This window comes from Neoarius graeffei, chromosome 8 (genome assembly GCF_027579695.1).
Source record: "Neoarius graeffei isolate fNeoGra1 chromosome 8, fNeoGra1.pri, whole genome shotgun sequence".
Lineage (NCBI taxonomy): Eukaryota > Metazoa > Chordata > Actinopteri > Siluriformes > Ariidae > Neoarius > Neoarius graeffei.
In genome coordinates, this window is record NC_083576.1 from 89,329,026 (window position 1) to 89,343,620 (window position 14,595).

At 43.6% G+C, this 14,595-nt stretch overlaps 1 protein-coding gene and 1 long non-coding RNA gene across 2 annotated transcripts; both read right to left on the reverse strand.

Moving 5' to 3' along the window:
• Nucleotides 1-264: 264 nt before the first annotated feature.
• Nucleotides 265-815, reverse strand: LOC132890293 (uncharacterized). Its single transcript, XR_009655180.1, has 3 exons — nt 769-815; nt 511-629; nt 265-396 (listed from the first exon to the last, which is right to left on the reverse strand). It is a non-coding gene; the product is annotated as an uncharacterized LOC132890293 (long non-coding RNA).
• Nucleotides 816-8,132: 7,317 nt separating this feature from the next.
• LOC132889957 (C-C motif chemokine 14-like) lies at nt 8,133-13,161 on the reverse strand. The gene is made up of 3 exons (XM_060926761.1): nt 13,092-13,161; nt 12,463-12,580; nt 8,133-8,187 (listed from the first exon to the last, which is right to left on the reverse strand). The coding sequence occupies exons 1-3, from the start codon at nt 13,159-13,161 to the stop codon at nt 8,133-8,135; spliced, it is 243 nt and encodes an 80-aa protein (XP_060782744.1).
• Nucleotides 13,162-14,595: the final 1,434 nt, after the last annotated feature.

The following is a 14,595-nucleotide window of genomic DNA, read 5'->3' on the forward strand; positions in this document are numbered from 1 at the left end:
CGGGCTGTGAAACTACCGCTTAAAAGATCACTGATGTCACTGTTTGCGCCGCTTAACGACATCACGTGACATCCACCCACTTTCGCTAACTCCACCCAATGTGTCCACCCACTTCCAGCCAGCACGGTTCAGCGCGGTTGTAGTCGAAATGCAACTCCAACAGCCCCACTCAGCTCGACTCAGCCCAACTCAGCACGGCATGGCTCAGCCGCATTTGTAGTGGAAAAGCGGCAATAGTTCGCTGAGCTCCAGGTTACGGGACGGCGGAGGCTTAACGATCCACCCAGACACCCCATCCACCACCCCATTTTCCTCATCCGACATCAGGTCTACGGTAGCACACTGCCATACATCCATCTCGTCCATAGCAAGGACACCTCGTCTCGCGTCAAACAGCTGTAAAAACGATCGATAAAGAGAATAAGTACTGAGCAATGCACTGCGTATGGACACAACACATGAAAAACACTGAAAAAAAAAGTCACATTGACCAAAACTGAAAAATCTTACCCTCTTTCTTCTGGAGCGACTACGAGCCGGCTACTTCATTGCTTCCGCCTGCAACGAAAGATCAGGCTGCTGGTATCTGTAGCTCCTGCGTAAGGTTTCGTAATACGTCTTGCAGGCAGCTAGAAAAACAAATGAGAGTACGATTAACAACGTAGCAGTAGGCTAAGCTTAATAAGGGAAAGGAAGAAGGGAAGTGTAGACAGCAGAGAAAGGACAGTATAGGCTACCATAATATTTAGTGAAATAGTTGTTACTTACACACAATGTTGTCTTTGTCAGCATCATGAAGATTTGGATTTGTCGACAAAGCCTGCACTAAATAGCTTGTCACGGCTTCGTTATGAGGCAAAGTAGTCTGTGAAAACAAGATGGCTACAGTTAGGATCAGGCTAGGATCTGCATCTATTAACGTATCTCATACAGAATGAAAGCATATTCTTTAAATCTTACCCTTGCGCCGGCTCGTATCGCCTAGTGTTTGTCTCCGAGTTGTGAAGACGGCGTACTGTTTCCTATGAAAAGAACAAAACAACGTTTTTAAGTCACTTGTCCCTCATAGCTAGCTACTGGCTACTTTTAGCTTGGGCTAGCTGCTATGCTTACTTTTAGGCTATTTAGCTTAGCTAGCAGACACCGGACAAATTCTTACCGCAATCATGGGACTCTGCACCTGTCTTTTCTTCCTGGAGTTTGCGTTTTCCCCAAAGTTACATCCCTCCAAAGCAGTCAATCTGTCTTCCATGGTGTTGAATCTGTCGTCCATAGAGTTGAATCTGTCGGTTACGAACGTAGTCAGCTCTGCAATCTGACGAGACAACCCACTGAGAGCAGACAGCAGTTTTCTCTCATCGATCTGCGGACTTCCCGACACAGGTCCATCGCGTCCAGACACAGGAGTCGACGGAGAGTAGAACGCGAGGCGCCGTCCAGCCATTGAAGATCACCAAGCAGCAAAAATCCCAGAAACCAAGAGAAAGTTCCAGAGCACATGAAAACTACGGTACCTGGTAAGCTACGGTACACCTGTTTATACTGTATGAGCCACGCCCATGACCGCCTGGTCCTGGTCCAATCACATGCGAGGTTATTGTTATACGGTACATGCTCGCATGTTTGTGATATAAACCATTTTGGATATTTTTGAATATAGAAGTATGAAGTTCCTGCTTACTGACTGAATTAAATAATTCAATTATAAGTAATTTCAAGATTCCCCTGAAATAAACACAGAGGCCACAGATTAGGCTTCTTTTAACAGCAGTTTGAGATGCATATGATTTTTTTAAACTATAGTTTCACAAACTTTTCATACTCAAATGGTCATGTTAACAATGGCCTATTCACAGTGTTCAAACTATGCCGATATTTTTGGGGGGTCCCTTTTTTTCCCTTGGGGGGGGGGGGGGGGGGGGGGTGCTTGTGCTTGCGCTTGTCTCAGAGTGCGGCTCTCCAAACACGAGAAGCCTATCTTACGCACATATCACGCGGACTCCACACCTCCACACACGCATCGCGTCTGAAGTCATAACTCATCAGGGGAAATCATGTCCGCATTGGCATGTTCAAAAAACAACCTCGCATCAACAATGATATCAACGGGAACATTACCAATGGTAACAATGGGAAAATTCTGGGGACACAAACTAGTAGAAAGGAAGTGTGTTGGCACTGTTGGCACACTTCCTTTCTACTAGTTTGTGTCCCCAACCTGGCAGCAGCAGTCGTTGTCATATCGGTTTATTTTATCTTTGATGTGAACACAACACTTCGGATATGCAAATGCTTCCCGTTACACACGATTGCTATGTCAATAAACATCATTTTGCCAATATTTTAGAGACCCCCCCAACATTTCCCAAATCATGTTTTCAAAGGATCTCATGTCTGTTTCAGGGGATCTCGGATCCCCCGAGTACCCCCGTAGTTCGAACGGTGCCTATTCACTCTGCCATGGACATATTCATGCACTGACTGTGGTCATTTGACTGGTCTCATACTAAAATGGCCATGCTAATGATGGCCTATTCACTCTGACATGGACATATTCATGCACTGAGTATGGTCGTTTGAGGTGTCGAATGTGGGCATTTGCATGCATTGTAATTTATTGCATGGATATGAATTTAAATGTGTGTTTTACATTTGCATAGGATGAGTATGTGACTGAAGAGGGGGAAAGCCTTACTGAGGAGCAGAGTGAAGCCTGTCCAGACATACAAGATGGAGAGGGGCATGGAAGTGATCAGTCCAGAAGTGAAAAACCAGAAGACTTGATGAAATTTCTGGCCATGATGCTTTTGTCATGGCAATCAGCCTTCAAGATTTCTGATAACGCCATCACATCGCTTCTTCTGTGCATCAAACAGTTTGTGTGGATACTTGGAAATGTTCTCTGTGTTAATTCCCTCACTGCCTTTTCCATCAATATTCCAGCAATATACAGGTTTTGTACTGTTGCTATTATTGATAGACATATACCCTTGGCTGCTACTTTCACAGTACACTGTTGAAACACATTATTGTTGCATTCATGTCTTTGTTATTTTTAGTACTAATAAAAGTTTTTCATCTCACTGTGTACTATGTATGGCTTAAATGACAATAAACCTTCTTGACTTGACTTGTGTGCAGCAACTCAGTTTTAAAAAGCTTACAATTCTCAATTCTTACAATTAAGTTAATACCTTTTAGCAAAATGTTACCTGGGAACTCCCCCTGCTATCCTGATTTGCATTTGCATAGCCTTCCCTAGGCTTAGGGGAAGGGGGGTCATGGGGGACAACTGCCAAAGCAAGTTACACGTCCATTTCCGACAATTCACGGCAGTTTTCAGTGTTGCCTGCAAATTGCTGTAAATTGTCATAAACCTGAAATTCCACAGAAATCTACAGTCCCGTTTGCTCCCGTAAATCCCACTTTTCATACAGTGTCATTTCTGCCGCGCATTAAGCTGGAATGCTGAGAAATTAAATGAAACGTCACTGCATGATAACTAGGCTATGTGTTTAAATTCCACTTGTGCAAAAATGCTCAGCCTTCGTCCCAACAGTTTAGTAGCCTATCTTAATTTTTGTCATTAGATGCGTAAAATAGCGTAAATTATAAACCAAGTTTCACTAGTTCGCCCTTGAGTGCTTGGTGTACAGTAAGCATGTTTGGCATGTCAGCTGGCCTCGGTACCTGGATGCTTTCAGCGGAGATCATACGGGATGAGATCCGCTTCACACACCCCCTATAGAGGAATTGCAGCTGGGTGCTCTAGTGAAATGGAGGAGAAGGGGGAGGTGGTGGGACAATTCGAGAAGCCTTCGCGCATGACAGGTGAAAGGAGCAGGAGGGATTAAATCTCCGGGAAGGCGGGAGCAGGTAATGACAGCTGTCAATCACTCCGCAGGCTTCCTCCCGAACTACGTTTATACAAACAACATTTATTTTAAATACCGAAATCACGCACAGCCACTTCTTCACCTCTCTAACTTAAATCCTGGAAGTGTGCTAGAGAATACTGTGCAGTTTAATGATCTCGTTATCAGCTGAATCGGCATGCGCTAGAATATTAATGTTATAAATTAAGTTGGGATATTTATTAATAACTAACATAACCAGACGAACTGTCTTCACCTACAAAACAACAGCAGTGTCTGTACAAAAAATTAAGTGACGGGGCATGCCAAACAAACTGTGCAATTGCATTTTTTTTTTTTAACAGCTGCATGGAGGAAAGGAGGTGAGAGGAGAAATTGGCGCATCTGCTCAAGTTTGCGGTGTGCAATTATCAACTCGTATGCGTTCAATTGTCTCTGTTATTAGTTAGCAATAGAGGTAATTTGCTATCACCAAATCGCCGATTATCAACGAAAGGAGAGGGAGAGATAGCGGGCGCACATGTTTTGGCGGCCACTGACAAAGCCTACTTCAGTGTTATGCTGCCCCCATGGCTGCAAGTTGTAACTGCACCCTTACCGCAGTTTACCGCGAGGGCCCCTACCGTTCTGCGGCAGACAGGCGAGCATTCTGAGTATGTCACTAGCGGTACAACCTCTGCTGAGCCTTTTTGATGATAGTGACTGTGTTGGTCTCCCACTTCAAGTCCTGAGAGATTGTGGAACCCAGAAACCTGAAGCTTTCAACAGCAGTCACAGTGTTGTTGGTGATGGTGATGGGCAGCAGAGTGGGGGGGCTCCTCCTAAAGTCCACTGTCATCTCCACAGTTTTGAGCGTGTTCAGTTCCAGATTGTTCTGACCGCACCACCAGACCAGCCGTTCAACCTCCCGTCTGTATGCAGACTCGTCACCATCTCGGATGAGGCTGATGACTGTTGTATCATCCGCAAATTTCAGGAGTTTAACAGACGGGTCTCTTGAGGTGCAGTCGTTGGTATAAAGGGAGAAGAGCAGTGGGGAGAGCACACACCCTTGGGGGGCGCCAGTGCTGATAGACCGAGTGCTGGATAAGATGCTCCCCATCCTCACCTGCTGCTTCCTGTCAGTCAGGAAGTTTGTAATCCACTGACAGGTGGAGGAGGGCATAGTGAGCTGGGTGAGCTTGGTGTGGAGGATGTCTGGAACAATGGTGTTGAATGCCGAACTGAAGTCCATGAACAGGATCCTGGCATACATCCCTGCAGTGTCAAGGTGTTGCAGGATGTAGTGTAGACCCATATTTATTGCATCATCCACTGACCTGTTTGCCCAGTAGGCAAACTGCAGGGGTCCAGCAGGGGGTCTGTGATGTCCTTCAGGTATGACAACACCAGTCTCTCGAAGGACTTCATGACTACAGATGTGAGGGCAACAGGCCTGTAGTCATTCAGTCCTGTGATATTGGTTTTCTTAGGAACCGGAATTATTGTGGAGCATTTGAAGCATGAGGGGACTTCACACAGCTCCAGGGATCTATTAAAGATCTGGGTGAAGATGGGAGCCAGCTGGTCAGCACAGACCTTCAGACAAGAGGGTGACACACCATCTGGGCCAGGTGCCTTCCTGATCTTCTGTCTGAGGAAAAGCTGACAGACATCCTCTTCACAGATCCTGAGTGCTGGTGGGGGGTCAGAGGTGGGGGGTGGCAGAATGGCAGGGGGTGTAAATGGGTCTTTAATGACTGAAGGGGGGAGAGGTGTGAATGTGTCGAATCTGCAGTAAAACACATTCAGCTCGTCAGCCAGTTGATGGTTCACTGCAGTGTTGGTGGATGCTCTCCTATAGTTAGTAATGTTCTGCAGGCCTATCCACACTCACTACGTTTACATGCACATCCAAATCGAGCTGCTGTCGGTAATCGAGCTGAAGGTCCCAGCAGGGTGCCAGAGAAATCCAATCCTACATGCACACAAATGAAATCGGGCTATTGTGAGGTGCATTGTGCACCCGAGCCACAGGTGGCGCAACACGCCCCATCGTGTTGGTACACTTCCGGTTGTCGTCATGAAGAAGAGCTATTCAAGAGTGTAAACAAAGTTATCAGTTCCGTGTTCTCCATTGCGCGTTTTTCTCCCGTCCATGAATTTTAATATATTCAACTCCTTAAGCTGAATGAGCATGAACTCTGTCTCCTGCTCCAGAAGTGCACGTTTCTGCTTGCCTGTGGCAGTGGGGGCATGGTCAAGCGCCGGTCTGTGACAGGAGGGCGGAGCCAGGGAAGGTGAGTGGCAGAATCACTTCACCTGACAGTAATTAACCTGTGTTTGTGTGTCTTCCCAGTAACCGCGCCCTACTTAAGGAGGCAGAGGGAGAGCAGAGGGGAGAGCTCATCCCGGGACTAGAACACAGCGCGCGTGTGTGTGTGTGTTTCTCTCAAGAATAAAAGTAGGCTGTTAAACTGAAAAGTCTGACAATAAAAAGCCTATTAGTACCAGAAGCTTTGTCCTGCCGTCCTCTGTGCTCCACCCACACTTCAGAGAGCTCTACATCCACATTTTCTCTTCTTCGTTTGTTCCTCCTATCCTCTTCTGCTGCTCGCTACTACTGTTGTCATGCCGACCGAGGCTGTTGTGTTTCCCGCTTGTGGTCTCGTCACTCGTCACTTCCGGAAGTAGTTCGACAACTAGCTCGATACATGCACAAAGTAGCTCGGCAGAAATCGCATAAACTAGGTCGTGTAGCTCGATTCCGAGAAATCAAGTTCGGTTCAATTTCAGCCGAATTAAGGTGTATACATGGCATTTTGAACTTCGATTTCAGTCGAGCAACGGCAGAAATTCGATTCTCTCTATGTGCATGTAAACGTAGTCACTGATGTTGGATCGTTTGCTGAAAGGCTGTTTTTAATCTTATCAGCATAGCTCCTCTTAGCTGCTTTCACCTCCATTGTCAGTGTGTTTCTGGTCTGATTATACAGAACTCTGTCTCCACTTTTGTAGGCCTCTTCTTTGTTCTGGCGAAGTTGCCTGAGTTTTGCAGTGAACCAGGGTTTATTGTTATTGTATATGCGGAAGGTTTTGGTAGGCACACACATATCCTCACAAAAACTGATGTAAGATGTCACAGTATCAGTCAGTTCATGCAGGTCTGAGGCTGCAGCCTCAAAAACACTCCAATCAGTGCAGTCAAAGCAGGCTTGTAGTTCCACTTTGGCCTCATCGGACCATCTCCTCACCGTCTTAACTACAGGCTTAGCAGATTTCAGCTTCTGCCTGTAGGATGGGATAAGATGAACCATACAGTGATCAGATAGTCCCAAGGCTGCACGGGGGACAGAGTGGTATGAGTCCTTTAAAACAGTGTAACAGTGGTCCAGAGTGTTAGAGTCCCTGGTGGGACACTTAATGTGCTGTTTATATTTTGGCAGTTCATGGCTGAGGTTTGCTCTGTTAAAGTCCCCCAAAACAATGAGTAAAGAGTCCGGGTGGTTTTTCTCCACATTGTTTATCTGGTCAGCCAGGTGTTGTAACGCCTCATTAATACACGCCTGAGGATGTAGACTCCAACCAGAATAAACGAGGAAAACTCTCACGGAGCATAAAACAGTTTGCAGTTTATGAATAATGACTCCAGATGAAGACTGTATGATTTGTTTAGAACTGTGACATCAGTACACCAACCTTCGTTAATGTAAAAGCAGACTCTGCCTCCCCTCGTTTTCCCCGTGAACTCCGTTTCGCGGTCCGCTCGGTGCAGGTGAAATCCAGGCAGGTGGACAGAAGAGTCTGGGATGTGCTCACCGAGCCAGGTTTCAGTGAAGCACAAGGCAGCAGATCTGTTAAAATCCATGTTAATTGAGTTGAGGAGCAGCAGTTCGTCCATCTTATTGGCCAGAGCGTGGACATTAGCCAGGTAAATAGACGGGAGCACAGTGAGAAACCCCCACTGCCTCAGTCTGACGAGTGCACCAGCTCGCTTCCCCCGGTGTCTCCGGTGTCCTCGGCGTAATCCATAGAGAGCTGCTGCTCCTCCAACAAGTAGCTCTGGAAAACTTTCCGGATCAATGATAACCGATGAAAAAACTTTACTGGTGGTTATTCCAATGTTTATAAGTTCTTCTCTGGAGTATGTGACCAGCGAAGGAGCGCAAAAAACACAACAAATACAAAAAAACATAGAAAGTACGAGAGAGCGAAGTACAGAGGCAACCGTCCGCAGCGCCATCTTGGATATCGTGATATTAATAATAATCTTGGCTATCAACATTCCTGAACTTTATGAACACACAGTCTGGGGAACTTAGGAGTAGTAACACTGAAACACACACATAAACACACATATCAATACAATCTCATCTACTCTTATCTCATTTTGAAATGGATTTAATTTCACTTTTTTAAAAATTTAAATCATGGAATAAAACAGTAATCCATGTGTAATTGTCAGATACTCATATGAAGTCTTGCTGTGGACAGCGTGGGTCTGTATTTGTAACCTCCAGGATCTTTTCGGTTGGAATTTTGCCAGTGAAAAACTCGAAACAGCAGTTTGTAGGCCCTCTGCTATGTTCAAAAACTAAAGCTGGGTGAGACAGATGACGTGTTTTAGTCAAATAGAAAATAATAAAATAAATGTTAATAAAATGCCGTATAAAGATTATTCACCTTTCAGATCTTCAGTTAATGAAACAAGTTTTGATGTGACTTTACGACGACTACTACTAAAAACAATAATAATAATAATAATAATAATTATTATTATTATTACAGGAAACCCAGATGTGTTTTAGACACATCGCATGTTACATTTTAAGTGTTTATGCATATTATGTTTTAGTCAAATAGAAAATAATAATAAAATAAATGTTAATAGAATGTCATATAAAGATTATACACCTTTCAGATCTTCAGTTAATGAACCAAGTTTTGATGTGATCTTACTACTACTACTACTAATAATAATAGATATTATTATTATTATTATTATTATTATTATTATTATTATTATTATTATTATTATTATTATTCCAGGAAACTCTGATCTGTTTTTAGACACATTGCATGTTACGTGTTACTGTCCACATTGTTCACGTGTAGAACACATTTTTATTTCACAGGTAGGACAACTGTAATCATTGTTGCTTTACAGTATATACACTGAGTAACCACTTATCAAGTCCATATCCTCTATAAGTCACTCTGAAGGTGGAACATTAATAAATATTATACATCAGTTTATACCAAATAAAAAGTGTGTGTGTGTGTGTGTGTGTGTGTGTGTAGTTTATACTGTACATATTTACTTCTACTTCATCTCCAGCTAATGTTGACCAGCTACATAAAATGTGTGTATTAAACTCATGGAAAGCATCTGAGTAGAGCCCCATGATCAGGATGAAGACCAGGACCAAAAACACATGACGCATCTTCATGTTCTCAGCAGGTGTGTGAAGATCTGATCTCTTCTCTCTTGAACATCAAATTTGCTTCTGATGGTGAGTTGAGTTGTACTGGTTTATTTTAAACCAACCATGTGTGTGTCCTCCCTCCGTACATCTACACACATCACCTCAACTCACCACTTCCTCTACTCAAACTCCACAGATTATCTAGAAGATAACGACTGAGCCATCTCTTACCCCTTAAATATTAAACATATTAATACATTAATACAGCTTACATTTCAGTGCAAAAGTTGACATTTTCTGATACCATGGTATGTAAACATATGTGTTTATATACATAAACAGTCTCTTCAACCTGCTGCCGTCTGGGAGGAGACTGCGGAGTCTCCGGGCCAAAACCAGCAGGCTCAAGGACAGTTTTTTTCACCAGGCGGTCAGGAGGTTCAACTCCCTCCCTGTTCTGCCCCTCCTCCCCCCTCTGCCACAGATTCTGCCAGCACACCCCCCTGCCCCCTCTTCAGCATCTGACATCATGTCACCCTCACAGTGCTGCTCTGATGGTCCGAGACAATTTGGCCCTCACTGCTCTTAGGGCCGCTCTGTCACTGGCTCTGAAGGCAGCATCTCAGGTCCTCAGTAGAGCACAAACCTCTGCAGTAATCCACTGCATCTGGCTGGGGTGAGTGGTGATGGTCTTAGAGACAGAAACATCATCAATGCACTTGTTGATGTAGCTGGTCACTGATGCTGTGTACTCCAGTAAGTTAATGCAGTCGCCATTGGTTGCAGCCTCCCTAAACATGTCCCAGTCAGTTCTCTCAACACAGTCCTGGAGAGCAGAGATGGCTCCTTCTGGCCAGGTTTTCACCTGCCTTAGAACTGCTTTGGAGAGTGTGATGAGCAGTCTGCATGCTGGAATTAGCATAACAGAGATATGTCTGAGTAGCTGAAGTGGGGGTGGGGGGAGTTGCCCTGGGAATGTTTGTATGTTTGTGTAAACAAAATCCAGTGTGTTTGCCCCTCTCATTACAAAGTCCACATATTGATGAAATTTAGGGAGCACTGACCTGAGATTCGCATGGTTGAAATCTCCAGTGATAATAAACAGTCCATCAGGGCGAGCATTCTACAGTTCACTGATTGCACCATACAGTACACAGAGTGCTTCCTTAGCATTAGCGCTGGGGGGAATGTACACTTTGGTTACGAATGTGGAAGTGAATTCCTATGGTGAATATTATCATCTACATCTAACAGTCACAAACTCCACTAGCGATGAGCAATAACCAGAGACTAGCACTGAATTCCTGCACCATTCTGTGTTGATGTAAATACACAAGCCACCTCCGCGAGTCTTACCGCACAGAGCTGCATCTCTGTCAGCTCGGAATGAAGCTAGCCCATCCAGCTGAATGGTGATGACCGGAGCTCAGTTGCTGAGCCATGTCTCCATGAAAACAAGGATGCAGCAGTCTCTAAACTCACACTGGGTGTCCGATGGAGCTGGATATAGTCCAGTTTATTTTCCAGGGAGCAAACTTTGGAGAGTAAAATGGATGGGAGAGTCAGCTGGCTAGGGTTAGCTGTTAGCCTCGCATGGACAGCCATATGCTTGCCGCATTTCTGTCTCCTTGCACACTGCTTCCGATGACTCCTCCCCGTGTCAGTGGCCTCAGGCAAGGCCGAGGACTGGAGGCCTGTTACTCGCAGCAGGGCAAGATCGCATAGCTTCTCCAGCAGATCATGTTTTATGATGTTTTCTGCATGGTATCTGTATTGAAGGAGTTTCTGGCAATGGTGAACATGAACACCAGTTGATCTGATGTCCTTGTGCTGTTCAGGGTCGAGCAGAGGAACAAAATGACACAAAAAAAGCACCATTTTGGATCAGGAGAGGGCGATGCATGCTACTGGCATGCCACCAGCTTGGACACAACAACACTACTACTACTATTACTATTAATACAAATATCATAATAATAATACAGGGCAGCACGGTGGTGTAGTGGTTAGCGCTGTCGCCTCACAGCAAGAAGGTCCGGGTTCGAGCCCTGTGGCCAGCGAGGGCCTTTCTGTGCAGAGTTTGCATGTTCTCCCCGTGTCTGCGTGGGTTTCCTCCGGGTGCTCCGGTTTCCCCCACAGTCCAAAGACATGCAGGTTAGGTTAAATGGTGACTCTAAATTGACCGTAGGTGTGAATGTGAGTGTGAATGGTTGTCTGTGTCTATGTGTCGGCCCTGTGATGACCTGGCGACTTGTCCAGAGCGTCCCCTGCCTTTCACCCATAGTCAGCTGGGATAGGCTCCAGCTCGCCTGCAACCCTGTAGAGCAGGATAAAGCGGCTATAGATAATGAGATGAGAATAATAATACAACTTATTATTATTATTCATCCAGGAAACTCAGATGTTTTTTTTTTTTTTCCTGAGACACATTACGTTATGTGCTACTCTCCACATTGTTCCCATGTAGAACACATTTTTATTTCACAGGTAGGACAACTGTAATCATTGTTGCTTTACAGTATATACACTGAGTAACCACTTATCAAGTCCATATCCTCTATAAGTCACTCTGAAGGTAGAACGTAAATAACTATTATACATAAGTTAATACCTTATAAAGGGTGTGCGTGTGTGTAGTCTATACTTGACATATTTACTTATACATCATGTACAATTAATTTTGTGCAGCAACATAAAATGTGTGTATTAAACTCATGCTCCTGAACTTCATGAACACACAGTCTGCTCCTTTCTATAGTCCACACAGAACCAGACCGACCCATCGTTCACCATCAGTTAATACTTAATAAAGTGTGTGCGTGTGTGTGTATTTTATACTGTGCATATTAATGAATCATGCAGTTCACTCAGTGGTGCGTGATACATTTATTTGAGTCTGCATTACATTAAGCATAAGTAACATCCATAAGCATCATAATAAATGGTGTGTGTTGCATCTCAGTTGCAGCATTAAGATGCTTTAAGCTTTTCATTCGATGGTGACTTCATGAACACACAGTCTGGGGATCTTAGGAGTAGTAACACTGAAACACACACATCAACACACACATCAATACAATCTCAATCTACTCTCATCTCATTTAGAAATGGATTTAATTCCCATTTTTAAATTAAAATCCTGGAATTAAACAATAATCCTTGTGTAATTGTCAGATACTCACATGAAGCCTTGCTGTGGACAGCGTGAGTCTGTCTTTGTAACCTTCAGGATCTTTTCAGGAGGAATTTTGCCAGTGAAAAACTCAAAACAGCATTCTATAGTCTGTTTACTACGTTCAGCTGAGTGAGACACAGATGAGGTGATTTAGTCAAATAGAAACTCATAATAAAATAAATGTCATATAAAATTATTCATCTTTCAGATCTTCAGTTAATGAAATGTTTTGATATGATCTCACTACCACTACTACTACTACTACTACTACTACTAATAATAATAATAATAATCCAGGAAGCTCTGATCTGTTTTTAGACACATTGCACATTACGTGTTACGCATTGTTCCCGTGTAGAACACATTTTTATTTCACAGGTAGGACAACTGTAATCATTGTTGCTTTACAGTATATACACTGAGTAACCACTTATCAAGTCCATATCCTCTATAAGTCACTCTGAAGGTGGAACATTAATAAGTTTTATACATCAGTTAATAACAAATAAAAAGTGTGTGGGTGTGTTTCTGCATGTGTGTGTTTGTGTGTGTGTGTGGTTTATATGTACATATTTACTTCTACTTCACACACAACTATTGTTGTACAGCTACATAAACTGTGTGTATTAAACTCACATTGAGCGTCTGAGTAGAGCCCCATGATCAGGACGAAGCCCAGGACCAAAACCACACGATTCATCTTCATGTTCTCAGCAGGTGCGAAGATCTGCGGTGAGTTTCCCGATAATGTTGCACGTTAAGGCTAAAGGGCGAGTTTAAACACACACTTCAGTAATGAACCTTGTCTCTGTATTAGTCCGGGAGCCAAAGGCCCAAATTTGGCTGAACCTGGCTTCGTCGGTTAAAGTTTAAAGTTTTTTTTTGCTGTTTGTTGTTGTTCAAGGTCTACTCATTAAGATAAGAGAGGGTGCCCGGTGATATCCCTTGGGCAATTCCGGATATTGGCCCTTTATTGTTGGATGTGCTGCAGTCATAGCCTAAATTCTGACATTTTGACATTCTTCACTTTATGTTCACCAAAGTCTATATATCATACTTATTTTTGTGTTTGTTAACATAATAGGATGAGTTTAAGGCCTGGGGGTGGGGTTCCAGCCATGGTTGGGGGTGTGGCCATGCAATTGGGGGCGGGGCTTATCCCAAAAAGCCCTTTATTACTCTATTACTTTGGTTGTTAATGCGAGCCTTAAATTATTAGGCATACACTCCATTGTCATCCTTGTGTTTACTTCTGCAGGGGTATATGAGGGACACAATTAGCTAATTCAAGCCAACTTGTGTAGCTATCTTGCTAACTCTGTCAATCACACTGCCCCCAAAAGATCACAGCACGCATAAGCTAAGCAGAGAAACTATTTGACTGTAATCATGAAAGAGCAGTGACATGTACTCACTGCTCACCAGTGAACTAGACCCATAGTTTCACAACACTGGCTAGCACACCCAACTCTCACCTAGTAAATGCTAGTCACTGATTTTTTTAAGCTAATACATTAAGCTAATAGATTGCTTATTTTAACGATATTGACTGTTGAAATAGTAATGTCCCTGGTTCCCTAGTAAAATTCAGGGCATTGTCCCCGATTATCATCTCAAAAGTCTGTTAACCTTACCCTCACCCCCACTCCAAACCACACTGCTTGTGGACTGAGAGTCATGTGCACTAGCCAGTCCACTGACTAGCACGACTTTTAAAACGTTGGGCAGTAAGGTTTCCTTAAGCTAATACATTAAGCTAATAGATTGCTTATTTTAACGATATTGACTGTTGAAATAGTAATGTTCCTGGTTCCCTAGTAAAATTCAGGGCATTGTCCCCGATTCACCCCCACTCCAAACCACACTGCTCTTCCACTGACTAGCATGACTTTTAAAACGTTGGGGAGTAAGGTTTACTCAACATTCTCCTCTGTACTAGCTGGCATCCAGTACATAAGCATATTTTTACAGACACTAAGCAATGGCAAAGGGTTTAGAGGGTTTTTTTTTCATCTGAACTCTTAGTTCTTTCCTTAAATAGTTTTTGTGTTTTGTGTGTGTGTTTGCATACTGTATGTAATTATTTTACATAATTATTGCTCATTAGTGTGTGTGCATGTGTATGTGTGTGTGTGTGCAT

Coding starts and splice junctions, on each gene's coding strand:
- LOC132889957 (XM_060926761.1), bottom strand. CDS start 13,161: ATGAAGATGAATCGTGTGGTTTTGGTCCTGGGCTTCGTCCTGATCATG. Junction 12,581..13,091: donor GCTCTACTCAGACGCTCAAT/GTGAGTTTAATA, acceptor TGTCTCACTCAG/CTGAACGTAGTAAACAGACT. Junction 8,188..12,462: donor TGTCCACAGCAAGGCTTCAT/GTGAGTATCTGA, acceptor TGTGTGTTTCAG/TGTTACTACTCCTAAGTTCC.